We start from the raw sequence: 14,835 nt of genomic DNA on the forward strand, positions 1-14,835 counted from the left end.
GATGTAGACCTTTCCAGAGGTTCTAATGCTGTTTTAAGTACTGGAAGACCAGATATGGAAACATAGTCAGCTTCAACCTCCTTATATCTTAGGTAGGTAAGACACCGCTTAAAATGCTTTATGAAATCAATCAAATTGTATTGAGATTTAATATATTTTGCAATAATAGAGTGCAAACCTTCGCATCGAGAAGTTGTCCTAAATCCTGCAAAAAACTTGCCTCAAATATGTGCAGTGGCCCACATATGCCTTTTCTCGTACATGTCAATAATCCAATTCTTTTCAGCTACACCAAACTCCTCAACCATTCCAAACCACTTCTGCTCAAACACACTAATTTCATAATCTCCTAGCATGCACTTCTTAAACATAGATGTAAATTTTGGGTTTCCAACATTACTTGTGGCGTTCCGAATGAGGTGCCAAGCACATAATCTATGATGGGCATTTAGGAATACCGTCTCAATTGCAAATCTCATTGATGGAGCACCATCTGTAATCACAGATACAGGTGCTTTTCCCTTCATGGCTGCCAATAATTGCTGTAATAACCACACGTAGACCTCCTTACTCTCATCGGTAACTAGAGCACTTCCAAATACTACTGTTTGGTTGTGATGATTCACACCGGAAAACACTACTACTGGACACAAGTACTTGTTCTTCTTGTATGTTGCATCAAAGGCAAGCACATCTCCAAATACTTCATAATCTAATTGGCTTCTTCCATCACACTAAAATAAAGCTCGCAATACCCCTTTAGCATCAACTATGTGCTCATAATAGAGGTTTGTATCTTCAAATTTCTGGTTTTTGAGGTATCGCAATGCCGCTCTAGCATCACCCAGGACATGACGCCTTCGCCTAGCAATCTCATTATACATATCCCTTAAGGTATAATTAACATTTTCATAACCACCTGCTTGATTAGCTAACATAGCATAATATGGGGTGTGCTAATGCCTGCATCCTTCATGTTGTTCATTTGACTAGCATCAGCTTCTGCCATTTTTCTATGTGTAGGAAGGAAACCAACTAACCTAGGATCAAGGCAATCATGATTGTGAGATTCAACAAACAAAGCCACATGCCATCTTCCAGTGTAAGCCACAAAACGAACTACAAACCTAGCCAGGCAACCACAACGAGTCTCAGATTTTGGCTCCCTTTCTCTGTTTTCCATATTATAATATTTCTCTGGTCTAAATCCCTCACGAGAGCACACAAACAATTGTTTCACATATTCTCCTTTGCTATTTTTCCAAGTCTTACTTTTTCTAGCACCAAAACCAACAGATTTTGCATAATGGTTATAGAAATCAAATGCTATCTGAAGATTAGGAAAATGAAAATATTCCATCTCATGAGCACCTATGTTCAGAAAATCAACCATGGCAATATTTTCAATATCTTCTATTCGATATAATTCATCCACCTCATGCGAAAAATCATTCCCATCAAACATTGCTTGAAATTCTTGCTCCCCTAAATCCTCAGAATTCACAGCTTCCTGCTCAATTTCATCTTGATACATTCCTTGAAATTCCTCTGTATCATCTGACTCTTCTATCATCTCATCAAAGAATACTCTTTCTTCCATTTTATCATCCACTTCAAGATCCTACTTAGCAATTTTATTTGCAACCGAAAAAATATAAAACAAATAGTATTCTAATAAATCAAAGTGCAGAGACCACTAACATGAAAATAATAGCACTGTTCTGGTTCTATATTTTTTTTTAACTTATTAAATTCTAAAATAAGTAAAATAGAAGAAAGCGTTGAAAATGTAGAAAACAATCTCCCTTATGCTATTAAACTCAATATCGATTAAACAAACAAAAGGAAGAAAAAACATCAATGGCCAAGCAGAAAATATCGACAACTATGTACAAGAAACGGATTTAAATTTATGAAAAAATGAACATGGAACCATTAATGTGGAAGGAAGAAGAAACTATGTGATAAAATATAATATTCATGCAATAGAGAGGACTTACCGGTGGTCGCACTTCTCTTGTGCCACTGTTGAAACCGCCATTGCTGCCTCCATTATCAGGTGTGTGCTCCATATGAACCCTAAGAGGTTTCAGAGTTTCTAGTGTTTTGTTAAATTAGTCATTAATATAATTTTAATTGACCCAACAAAGAAATAGGGATATGATGGTAAATGATTAATATTGGGTTATTCTTGTAATAAATAAGAGATATAGTACTAATGTTATAATAATTGATTAAGGGTGTTTTTGCAAAAAAAAAATATATAATTGTGTTAGACAAACATTAAGAGGGACCAAGATAAATGCCACCAAAAAATATCATACAAGTTGTCATTTGGTTATCATTATCCAAGTTATGTTTTGACTTTTAAACTTGACAACTAGAATGTTTTTTGGTTCTTCTAGTATGATGGTGATTATGAAAGTTAATTTATATATTATTGTTGATATTGTCTTTCTTAAATCAAACTTGCAGAATCAATCATTCAAAACATCATCTTCAACTTGTAAAATAACTTAATCTTCAATAGCTTTGTAAAAATATCTACTACTTTCTCTTCTGCAAGGTAAAACTCGATTAATACCTCTTTTTCATTCACCAATTCTCTACTTTTGTCAAATCGACTATCAATATGCTTCAACCTTCCATGGAATACTGGTTTTTGTTTGTATCCCTACTAATCAACTAATTTTATCTTGTAGGGACCAACTTCACCATTGGGCTAACCCTTCATTTGTAAACCCTCTTTACTCCGATCGACTTCTTTTTTGCCGACAAATCTGTAAACTCTCATGTATCATTATTCTCAATGACATGAATCTTGTTGTCTCTAGAGATTTCTTCATAATTTGTTGGCTCACAATCAGAAATAGAACAAAATTGATGATTTCTTCGTTGGATGGATCATTATCATTGCTAACTTCATAATTTTCCAATCTAGAAGGTAGTCTCTGCTCTCTTGAGGTCTTTTAGATGATTCTGGTTATTCGGTTGTGTCTAGTTGTCTTTCTTCATCATCATCATATGTATTTGAAATTACAATCGACTGCTTTTCTGTCTTTGTGTTCCAGTCCCATATGCCTTTCTCATCAAATGTTATGTCTCTGCTGATGATCACTTTCTTTCATTATAGATTATACAACTTCTATAATTTTGAATTTGCGCTATAGCTGATAAAGATATATTTTTCGCCTTTGTCGTCTAACTTCTTCCTTAATTAACTGGTCTGATACATGGGCATAAGCAATATATAAAAAAAACTCTAAAATGATGCATGGAAGGTCGCCTTCCACTCCAAACTTCCTTTGAAGTTTTATCAAGCACACTCTTTATTGGACACATATTTAAAATATGAACTGTTGTCATAACTGCCTCTGTCCAAAATTTTTTAGACTTTTATTTTTACTTGAGCATGCATAAAACAATATCCATAATGGTTCTATTTTTTCTTTCAGCAACTCTATTTTAATTTGTTGATGAGTATATCTAGTTGTTAGTTGGTGTTAAATTCTGTATTACTTAAAATAATTTGAACATGCAAGATATTCTGTTCTTCTATCCATTTTGAGAATTTTAATTTTACAACCACTGTATTTTTCAACAAATGTCTTAAATGTCTTGAAAGCATTACATGCTTTTGATTTTTGCTTCAGAAAATATATCCATAAATACTAAAATCATCAATAAAAGTGATAAAATACCTGTTATCACCATTTTTTGGTACTTCTATAGAACAATAATCTGAATGCATAATTTTAAGTAACCTTCTGGCTCTTCATGACTTTCTTGTAGGGATTGGATCTCTATATTTCTTTTTCATTTGTTAAAAAATAAGTTCTTTTTTTGACAAGTAATTCAGGCTAGAGAAGTGAAAATCCCAAACCGCATATGCACAGCCAACTATCATCGAATATCATAGAACTCATACAAAAGAAACTAATATGTTGAATTTTCAATCGAAACATTCTGTTTAAAGTCATTTTTGCTTTGTCAATGAACCTTCCTTTGTTATCAACTACAGTACAAAATTTATGATAGGTTATCATCTTATATTCCTTCTCAAATAATTGCCCCATATTCAGTAAATTGTAATCAAGTTCAGGAGTATAGAAAATATTAGAGATATAATTCAAAGAACCGTTCTTCAATCTAATTGGTATTCACCATTTTCCTTCAATAGAATTTTTTGTACTATCTCCAAACTTCATTAATGATTTAACCGAATCATCTAGTGAAGAAAATAATTCTTTTCTATTAGACATATGATTACCACATATATGATCTAACTACCATATATTTTTATCTTTATCACATGAGTTACTCATAAAAAATAAAGATTGAGTACCAAGATTTTATCAGAGAGTGATATAGCTATTTTCTCTGAGTCTGAGTTTGAACAAGACTCAGAGGAACCAACAAAAACAAGAAAACAACCAACCAGAATAATAAAAAAGTAAGTAATATTTTTGGATGTATTTTATCATTTTTATGGTATTTTTTACTAATGATTGTTTGCTGTTCAGAATGGTATCCAAAAAGAGGAAGCAGATTGTAGAGGATTCTTCTTCGGAAAGCAAAAATGGATCTGATGATGAGTTAAATTCTGAAATTGTCATTGCATTGCAATATTTTCTATTTATATCAAAATTTTATGTATGAACAGAGTGCTTCTCATTTATTGTCAGAAGTGAAGAATCAGAGCCAATAATTACAAAAATCGAAGAAAAAATTTCAGACTTCACCAAAAAAGTATGTGTTACTTTCGGGGGGTATATCATCATCAATTTTGTTGTGTTTGTGTGATTGATACTTCTTTGATTTTCAGGACGCAATCTAGAAAAAGAAAGCACATTGTTGAGGATTCTTCTTCCGAAAAAGAAACTGAATCCGATGATGTGTAAGATACAACTATCTTACTCTTTTTCATCAAAATTTTATTTACTAACTTATTCTTTTGTATTTACTGTCAGAATTGAAGAAATACAACAATTTTTAGAAAATCAAAAAAAAAAAAAACAAATGAAAAGGCTGCACAAGGGTATGTTGAATTTGGGTGTATATTGTTGATATGTGTAGTGGATGTATGGATAAGATTGATATTAGTATGGATGGAATTGATGTTAGTATAGATGATGTTGAGATTGGACTATGATTGTGCATTTATAAGTAATATGTATATATATTGAATTGATAAATGTTGGGCCGGAGGCCATGAAAAATAGGCCAGAGACCGGAAAAAGGTAAGAACGATGAATGATGCTTGTATAAGTGATGATAGTGATATAATGTTGAATTATGCATAAACGATATTTGATTACAAAGTTATTGTTTTAAAATTGATAGGATTGGATAGTTATGTGTTGAGAAAGGGGTAAAAAGGGTATGGAAGGATTTTGTATGGAATTGGGACATGAATTGGTTTGTTTGGTAATGTTGTAAAGCTTGGAATTTTGGGAAATAAGTTAGGAAGTTGTAAAGAATGGAGGTTTATGATTTTGAATGAAAACTTAATTTTTGGCTGAAATTCGGTGAGCCATAGCTTCCAGAACCCCAATCCTTTCGAAATTTATTTCATTTGAAAATTGGGTCCATGAAGTTTATGCCGTTTGAAGAACAGATGAAAAATATTTTAAAATGAGAAAGTTATGCGCGTCAGAAGTTCGGTGTGCAACAATTAAAATTTTGCTGCACTTAGCATTTTTGCCCATTTTGCAGAACTTGCGAACGCGACACTTGCATGAGACGCGGCCAACCTTTCGGGTTTGGCATCTCGTATATGCGAGCAGTGATTTTGAGGAGTTGCGTACGCAAGCAAGGTAAAACAAGCCCTTGCGTACGCGAGCAATGTGCCTGTGTACACGACGCCCCTGTTTTCAGCAAAGTGAATTTTATATTTTAAAATCTCATTTTTAACACCTAAACCTCTATTTTTACTCTTTTAGCCCCTAGATCTTAGTAGTATGTCTAGTAATGAGATGAAGCTAGGAAAAGGTAGTCACTTGGGAGTGAAGCAAGTTGCGGAGTAATGAATTATGATTGTGTAGTGGTGATATCGGGCTTGTGAAGTGTTGATCGAACTAATGTAATTATGATGATGATAATAATGAATTTCAATTGAGTTAGAGATGGGTTGATGATGATGATAACGTAAGGTATGATGGTGATTGAATTTGATTGAATTGAATGAGATAGAGGTGACTGGCTAAGAGGCGGTGGCACTAACCACTCGCTCCGGGTATACGTTAAGGAAGTGTAGAGATGTTGAGAATGAATGAACCTGATGATGGTATGAGTGTGTTGGATGTGGGAAAGGCGGTAGGGCGCTAATCCCTTGATTCATTCTCCCGCATTCCTTGTGATTGTGTGGGATGTGGGGAAGGCGGTAAGGCGCTAATCCCTCGATTCATTCCCCCGTATTTCTTGTGATTGTGTTTTGTAGGATACGAGGAAGGTGGTAGGGCACTAATCCCCCGATGTGTTCCTTCACATTCTTTCTCTCTCTGTCTGCAAGGTGGTAGGACAGTAATACCCCGACCGGTATGGCACAGCCTCACTAGGAGAAGGTGGTAGGGCACTAATCCTCCGATTTATTTTCCCCTGGTGTATGCCTCCAAGAGAAGGTGGTAGGGCACTAATCCCCCCCCCCCATTTTATGCCTCCTGGAGATGCGCAGTCGAGAGACGGTATCCGGGTTATCTACCGAGTGTGTCGGGTTTTGGTAGTTAACCGACACATGAGCTCACAGCCAGTAGGATAGACATACATCATATGCATATGTTTGAATTGTTAGGTTTGCTTAATTGTTTGGTTTGCCTAATTGTACATGTTTCATGATTATTTGCTAATTGTCTTGCCTTGATTTTGCATTACTTGTCTATATTGTCTGTGTTTGTATAAAGTTGAATTACTTGAGGGATGGTTCGGTTCTTGGATTGTTCGGTTGGAAGGTAGTAAAAGCCTGAAGGATATTGGGTTAGAATTAGAGTCCCCTATGATAGTTTCCAAGTTATGGATTAGTGAGAACTTAGGATGGATATAATGAGGTAAGAAGTTTAAGATGCTTAGTGAAGTTATGTTATAGTGCCTTATATTTATTTGGCACTTTTACCGTACTGGGAACCCATGGTCGGGGGTTCTCATTCCGTATATATTCTCTATTTTTCAGATGCAGGTTCTGGTGCTCAGCAGTGAGTTGGATTCGTCTGAAAGGCGGCGAAGTTTAATTGAGTTCTGTTTTGTACTTTTAGAATCTCTCTTGTTTATTTTGAAAAATCTTCAATATGATGTACATAAATGTTTAATTTGCAACTTGCCTATAGAGGCGATGATGTATCTTTGAGAGAGATAGGAAATACTGTTGTCAAACTAGATTTAAATTTTGTACCCTAGCCAGCCTAAACTTCGCAGGTCGCGACTAGTGGCTATTTACTATATATATATACACGTCTTGTCCTTATCTTATTCTTATCACTTTCCAAAACACGTTTTTCCTTTCGTCTGTTATCTATATACGAGAGTGTTTTTCGTTGGTGATTTTATTTTATTCCTTTTTAGGCTTCTTGTTTACTAATTCTTTCATTGAAAAAAAAACACACACACACACACACACACACACACACACACACACTCTAGATATATATATATATATACTTACTTTTATTCCACCTTGAGTCGTACCACCATAATATCGTCGACTTATGACTCGAGCATAAGGATCTGTATATTAGGGTGTTACATTATGGTATCAGAGTAGTTCGTCCTCATGAGCCTGAGGGATGGACTGCTTATGCTTCAATGCATACTCTGAGTCTGTACCTATGCTAGTTAGGGTATCTAGTTGATACGTCTAGCATGAAGTTCATGAGTGTACCTTTGGTGATTTGAAGCACTTAACTTGAGATATTGGGGCTGATCACCTTGATATCGCTTATTTGGTGTGGACAGGACCCGAATGGCGTCTCATGGACATGAGCAAGGTACTCGGAGAGGAGTTTCCAAAAATAAACCGATGAGGGGATGCCGAGATAGGAATCTTGGCAGTGATATATGTGAGATCGGTATGTTGATTTTGGATTGTTGAGTGAAATACTTGGAGGTGGGTAGTTGATTTGATGATTTGTTTAGGCTTGAATTGATTAGAACTTGATGATTTAGAGTAGAAGGGGCTTGAAATTGGCGTTGGTATAGTTTGGATTTGGATTAGAATGAAAGTTTGTGAAATTCAACACTTGTGTAGGAAGTGGAGAATGACTAATTTCTAGGCAACTGATATTATAGGTTTTCAACGATTAGGTAATGTGAGTATGGAAATTGAGGAATTGGTTGGTGTTTTACACAGTCGAGAAGAAATTGATATTCAAGAACCCTACGAGGGTAAGAAAGTTTGTAGTCATTGAGAAAGAGCTAAATGAACCTAAGAGTAAAACAAATACGTATGACTTAGGCTTGAATAGGGGATAAGGTGTTAAATTGATGTTGGAGAATAGTAGAATGAATGATATGAGGTTGGTTGGTATTGAGAGGGCGTATATGAAGACTTGAGAAATTTTGAGGGCAAAATTTTTAATTAGGTGGGTAGGATGTAAAACCCGCAAAATTAGTAAATAATTAATGAATAAATTAATTATTGTTTAAAGAAATTAGAAAATAGAATTTTATAGTTTAATAAGATAGAACTAATTAAAATAAGAATTTTGACACTATTTTCAAAGGATTTAGCCCAAAATTGGGTCAAACGGGCCGAACTGAGAAAACCGAGCCCATATTGGGCCCATGACCTAACCTAATTCAATAAAACACAAAGAGCTTCAGCTCTTCTTCCTCCCTCATAAGGGAATCACGTTGAAAATGAAAAGGGGAAGAAGGAGAGAGAACTCCAAACCCTTGACCAACTTCAATCTTCCATATCTTTTGATTCGGAGCTCCGATTGACGAGCCGTCAACGGCCACGCGTTCGTCTCAGAATCCTCTACAAAACCCATAGAATAATTTGGTAAGAAATTCATTTTTATTACCCAAATATTTCCTTCTCAGATTCAAATTTGAGGGGTGTTAAAATTGAGAATTTGTATGATTTTGGTGTCTTAGGTTCGAATTAGCTCGCGGAAATTATCGGATTTTTGTTTGATTGAGGCACATTCAAGGTAAGGATCCTCAAACCCTAGTGAATCTCCTAATTAATTATGATTGGATATTGAGTGTGTATGTATGAATATAATGATGTGAAACAGGTAGTGTATATATGTGATGTCAAAAACAAGAGGATGCAAAATACACCCAAAAAATGTCACTGCTACCCCGAAATAGTGTCACTCTACACACTAAAACCTATCCTATGCTACTGAATCTTTGAACTGGTAATTCATAACATGTCCATTATATTGGCTCAAATTTGATTACACCACTGATCCACCATAAAAAAGGTTCAACTGCAAAAAAATAAACTCACATATTATCAAAACTATTAACAAAAATAAACTCAATTACCCCCTATTTAACGATCATCACTTTTACCTCGGTTAGAGCTTTCATATTCTTTTTCTTTGAAGCATTTGCAATCTATTTTTCTGTCTTTGAACCTAGTCTATTTTTGGGAGTCCTCTTGTTCTCACTTATGGAGGGCTTTGAAGCTCGTTAATAGTTTCCAAATTAGCATCTTCGTGAGATAACGAACATTTTCCGTTGCTTTTGGCTTTGTGTTCTTGCATCTCAATCATAGCATTATCGTAAGCGCGGTGCAAAATGGCGGCCAGCTCCTCGGATTCTAATGTAAATTCACATATATTTTGTGACCGGAACACCAAATCGTCAAATCTCTTGTTTCTTGGCTCCAAAAGAGGCTCGTCGTGGCTTCTCTTGATGTGTGTGTGCCTCCTCTTTACATTCTTGCTCAATCGTTCCAATATGCATCTCAGTGACAATTTGTTTACTCGCTCAAAACTTAACGTTCTCAGAGAGTGAGGACACAATATCCCTCTTGACTCGAATAATAAGCACTGGCATTTCACTTTGGCTGCTACATTGTCGTATGTAACTGTAAACTTGTTGAATGTTGAGTTAGAAATTTGTTCTATAACTTTGTATACCGTATAGCCTAGAGTGGAGTGTGTTGACCTTGTTATGCAATTCACCTTCCCTCTAAATTGTGCTTGGACTTTCCTAAAGTTATCGTGGGTATACACCTGTTGAAACTGAGCTTCTATTGAGGATTTTGTTGCACACGATATGACGGTGTGAAAATCTGCAACATCTGATTCTCTCTCTCTGCTCCCTACTTCCTAGGCAATTATCGTATTGTTTGACGAATTAGATAAGTGAGCTATTTTGCATAATAAACTTGTTAAAAAAAGTATGCATGCTCTCACTCCTTTGTGTGTTTCTCATTCCGGCCCAGAAGTAGTGATCGAGATAAACTAGAATCTATAAATGACAATCTTCGAAAAGCTCTGCAAAAAATACCTAAATAAGAACTAAGATACACCAAAAAACATGCAATGTACACCTCTGTTACAAATTTAAAAAACAACATTACCTGAAAGCCACTTGTTGTCCCCAAGACCATATTGCATCAGAAAATCATTCCAATTCTTATCAAATTATTCTTTTGTAAGGGAGTTCCAAACAACATGACTCATCTCGTGTTCGATTTCTTCGTGTCGCTTGTAGCCATTTAATTTTCTTGGAATCTTCTTCATTATGTGCCAAATACACCACCGGTGAATCGTTGTGGGCATATAAGCCTTGAGGACTCTTTGCATCGATGCGTATTGATCGGTGAGAATGCCTTTCGGAGCATTTCCTCTCATGCAGCAAAGCCATCATTTGAATAACCATTTGAATGATTGAGTATCCTCGTTATCTCAGAAGTGTTGACTGACCGTGATGATTTATCCCTACAAAAGAACTAAAAATCAGATTATATCTGAATATGACGAAACAGAAAAAAATCATTAAATCCGCCGAAATAATATCTCTCTACACCCAAAAACATGCAATATATACCCCGACTGTAGATTTAAAAAACAACATTACCTGAACAGCATAAACCAGAACATAATATTACCTGTTTGTATTGTATGTGGTATTGAATGAAATAACATCTCCGAAATACTCAGGCAACCTTGCTCCTTGCGTCCACCCAAAAGGCAATCTTAATCTTAATATGATTCTTCTCTTTCATTCTTAATAAGTATTTTCCTAATTTGTTTGCATCCTCTAGTTCTGAAACATTTCACACTTCTCTCGTGATGTAATTTTGCACATCTTTTTCGATAAAATTTAACTCATGGTCACCCCCGGCTGCTGCGACAAATTATTGGTATGTTTTGCTTGGTTTGATTCTGACTTTCTCGTTATTCTCTATTGTACGATGCACGGACATGCTTAGTTTCCTGTGCTGTTTAAGCATCTCTACTTGATTTGCACAGTAGGAGTGTAAATGATGCAACACGACCTTCGAAATGATCCAAACACCAATGTCCTTCAATATAAGTATATAAATTCTTGCAGGACAATTTAATCCTGCTGAGGGATTTGTCTTCTCGGTTGGAGATATTTTTAATTTTCATTTCCCCTCTCTGCTACATGTAATCAATTGGTTCTTAATTTCATCTCCCTTCTTTTTTGTGCTCCGAACTCTTGTAGAAAAACCTGCAACTTTCGAATAATCTTTGTAAAATTTTGCAGCATCTTCAAGCGTGTTAAAAGTCATCCCAACTTTTGGAATAAACTGCTCATCAACATCGCACAGAAACTGTAAAATACATCCAAAATATACCATATTAAAGCTAGGATAAACTGTAGAATACAACAACAACTATAGAATCAGCATGAAACAGAAACTAAAACAATTCAACTATAAAATCTTAAACTATAAACAAACTACATTGTCTAGATTCAAACCACACCTCACTACTTGATTCGATTCAAAACAATAATACAATTCACCCTCGTTCAATTGAAAAAGTCAGAACCTATAAATACACCGAAAAGCTCCCCTATTACACCAAAATATTTCTGATTTACCCTGAAAAATCTGATATAAAATGGGCAGCAATGAACAGATTCATCAGAACAACTACATTACATTCAATTCAAACAATCAACAATGAACAGCAATTTTGACAAGCAAGGTTCACAACATTATTCACATAGATAATCATAAACTACTAGCGAAAATATTAACTGGAATTGAACCACATCTCAGGCACTTCATTGGATTCAAAACAATAATCTACTTTGCTGTGGTTCAGCTGACAATCTGAACTTGAATCATTCATTATCTTCAAAATGATTTTAGAGCTTGATTTCAAAAACAAACGTAGAGAACAGAGGAAATCGAAAAAAACAAAGAAAGTGAACGTAGGGAGAAACGTACAAAAACAACGAAAGAGAACACAGAGAGAATGCACGAAAACGAAGGAAGAAAAACGCCGACGAAATTCGAAAAAGGAAGTTATTCGCGCGTTGATTGAAAATTTGTTAAATTAAGAGGCACGTGGAATATACATGTTTAAGCCAGAGTGAAATGACTTGTATGGACTTGTATGGTAAAATGGCTTATATGTGAAGAATAATTGATAAGAATTTAACCATGACCTATAACTGACTCCAAATATAAAAAAATAATCTAAAAAAAGACACAACAAAAAATGTAAGATAAGATATGGATTTTTCTATTAGATCTTAAAGATATCTATTTTTAACAACTTAGGTCACTGAAAGAATTTTTTCTATTAAATATTCAAAAAAATTGTTTTTAACAAGATCAATAGAAATACATTAAAATAACTAACACTAAAAATTACCTTAGACTAAATTCTTTAATTGTTTCATGCAACAAATAAAGTAAATTACTAATCCTCACTTTTTTTTTTCCAAAGGTATAATATAATATTATTAATTGGAAGATTAAGCAACAAATAGAATTGGTCCAACTTTGGACAGCACAATAAAAGAAAACCAAAACAGGGTACTCCCACTTAACTTACTTTAAAACAATCGAGACTAAGGTACTCCCACTTAACTTACTTTACTAAGGTACTCCCACTTAAACTTACTTTAAAACAACCGAGACTAAGAACTCAATAGTTACTTCATCCATGTAATGTCCTTGTAGCAAATTTCTCTTCCATCTTATCTGCTATGGAGAAAACTTCAAAAGGTGAGGAGCTCTTGTCTTCGAAGATCTTCATATTATGCACTTTCCATATTTGTCAGAGGGTGAAAGCCATTTTTGCTATTTTTTTGTTTCCTCCATCTTCTCCCATCATCCTTCCACTCACATGCACCCACAATTTCCAGAATATGTTGTCATCTCCAGCCATTTCTGATGGTTGGATCTTTGCCAAACACCATATCTGTCTTGAGTGAGAGCAAGAGGCCAAGAAGTAGGTCACCAATTCTGAAGGATTTGGGCATATAGGGCATTGTGGCAGAACTGTTGGGAATCGGTGGTTCAAATTCCATCGCACTGGAAGACCATTGTGAAGAGCACGCCAGAGGAAATTTTTTACTTTGGGAGGGCATTGGATCCTCCAAAAAGCTCGCCACATTTGTTTCTGCTGACAAATTTCAGGTAGCAGTTTCGGTGGATCGTGGAGCGTTCTAAAGGCATAGGTGTAACCGGATTGAACAGAGTACTGCCCATTTCACTCTGATGGCCAGGTTAGCAAATCTTCCCCTTCGTTTATTAGAGTTTGTAGAATAATCTGTGCAATGTCTGGTTGAAATGTTGCTTCTATAATGTCTCTTCGCTATTGTTTGTTGTGATCTATTAGCTGTGAGACCCATTCAATTTGGTTGTTGGCAGTAGTATTGTTGTGAATTGAGCTAGGATCCACCTGTTTTAACCATCTATCCTCAAAGACCCTGACTTTTTCACCTCGTCCTATCCTCCATAGACAGCCTTCTTCGAAAATTTTTCGCGCTTCCAAAATACTGCGCCACCCCCATGACGGATTGTAGCCTGTCTCTGCCCTTAGAAAGGAAGTGTATTTAAAGTATCTGCTTTTTAGAACTTTGCTCAATAGAGAGTGAGGTCGAGAAATGATTCTCCAGCCTTGTTTTCCTAGCATAGCTAGATTAAAGGCTTTTAAATCCTTGAAATTCAATCCCCCTTGAGTATGAGGTCTACAGATTATATCCCAACCAATCCAGTGTTGTCTTCTTTCATTCTCCTTTTGTCCCCACCAGAATCTCATTATCATACGCTGTATTTCCTCAATAAGAGTCTCAGGCAGCTTGAAACACCCCAACATATATATCAGAATGGCAGTGGCTATGGCTTTTATCAATGTTTCTCTACCGCTGGCTGATAAGAGGGATTTTTTCCAATACTGTAATTTCTTCGCCACCCGATCCTTAATATAATTGAAGGTTGCTTTCTTCGATCTCTGTATCACTGAGGGCAGACCCAAATATTTATCTTGGTTCCCAACATGGGGAATGTTTAGAATATCAGATAAAGTCTCTCGAGTTTTAGGATTGGTATTTTTGCTGAAAAATAAGGATGACTTTTGTAGATTAACCACTTGTCCACTCACTTCACTATAAGATTGTAGGATCTTGGCTATGTTAGCACATACTTGGGGTGTTGCCTTACCAAATATAATTGAGTCATCTGCAAAGAATAGATGAGTAATGTAAGGACATCTGTAATTCAAATGAATTCCAGTGATCTCATTCCTCTGTTCTCCTCTGTGGAGCAGATAGGAGAGTCCCTCTGCACAGAATAAGAATAGATAGAGGGAAAGGGAGTCGCCTTGTCGCAATCCCTACATGGCTTAAAATAACCATAAGGTTGTCCTTCCACAGCAACAGAGTAGGAAACGGTCG

The 14,835-nt window shown here is 35.6% G+C and overlaps 1 protein-coding gene and 1 pseudogene across 1 annotated transcript; both read right to left on the reverse strand.

Moving 5' to 3' along the window:
* Positions 1-221: 221 nt before the first annotated feature.
* Positions 222-877, reverse strand: LOC148554364 (protein FAR1-RELATED SEQUENCE 5 pseudogene; annotated as a pseudogene).
* A 54-nt stretch (positions 878-931) lies between these two features.
* LOC148554365 (protein FAR1-RELATED SEQUENCE 5-like) lies at positions 932-2,072 on the reverse strand. The gene is made up of 2 exons (XM_088494357.1): positions 2,001-2,072; positions 932-1,621 (listed from the first exon to the last, which is right to left on the reverse strand). The coding sequence occupies exons 1-2, from the start codon at positions 2,070-2,072 to the stop codon at positions 932-934; spliced, it is 762 nt and encodes a 253-aa protein (XP_088350483.1).
* Positions 2,073-14,835: the final 12,763 nt, after the last annotated feature.

This window comes from Arachis ipaensis, chromosome B7 (genome assembly GCF_059453495.1).
Source record: "Arachis ipaensis isolate K30076 ecotype BB chromosome B7, ASM5945349v1, whole genome shotgun sequence".
NCBI classification, from domain to species: Eukaryota; Viridiplantae; Streptophyta; class Magnoliopsida; order Fabales; family Fabaceae; genus Arachis; species Arachis ipaensis.

What these genes read in the sequence shown, in the direction of transcription:
- LOC148554365 (XM_088494357.1), bottom strand. Translation starts at nt 2,072, where the DNA reads ATGGAGCACACACCTGATAATGGAGGCAGCAATGGCGGTTTCAACAGT. An exon ending in CAAGAGAAGTGCGACCACCG is followed by an intron (nt 1,622 to 2,000) that starts GTAAGTCCTCTC and finishes ATTGCTAAGTAG; the next exon opens with GATCTTGAAGTGGATGATAA.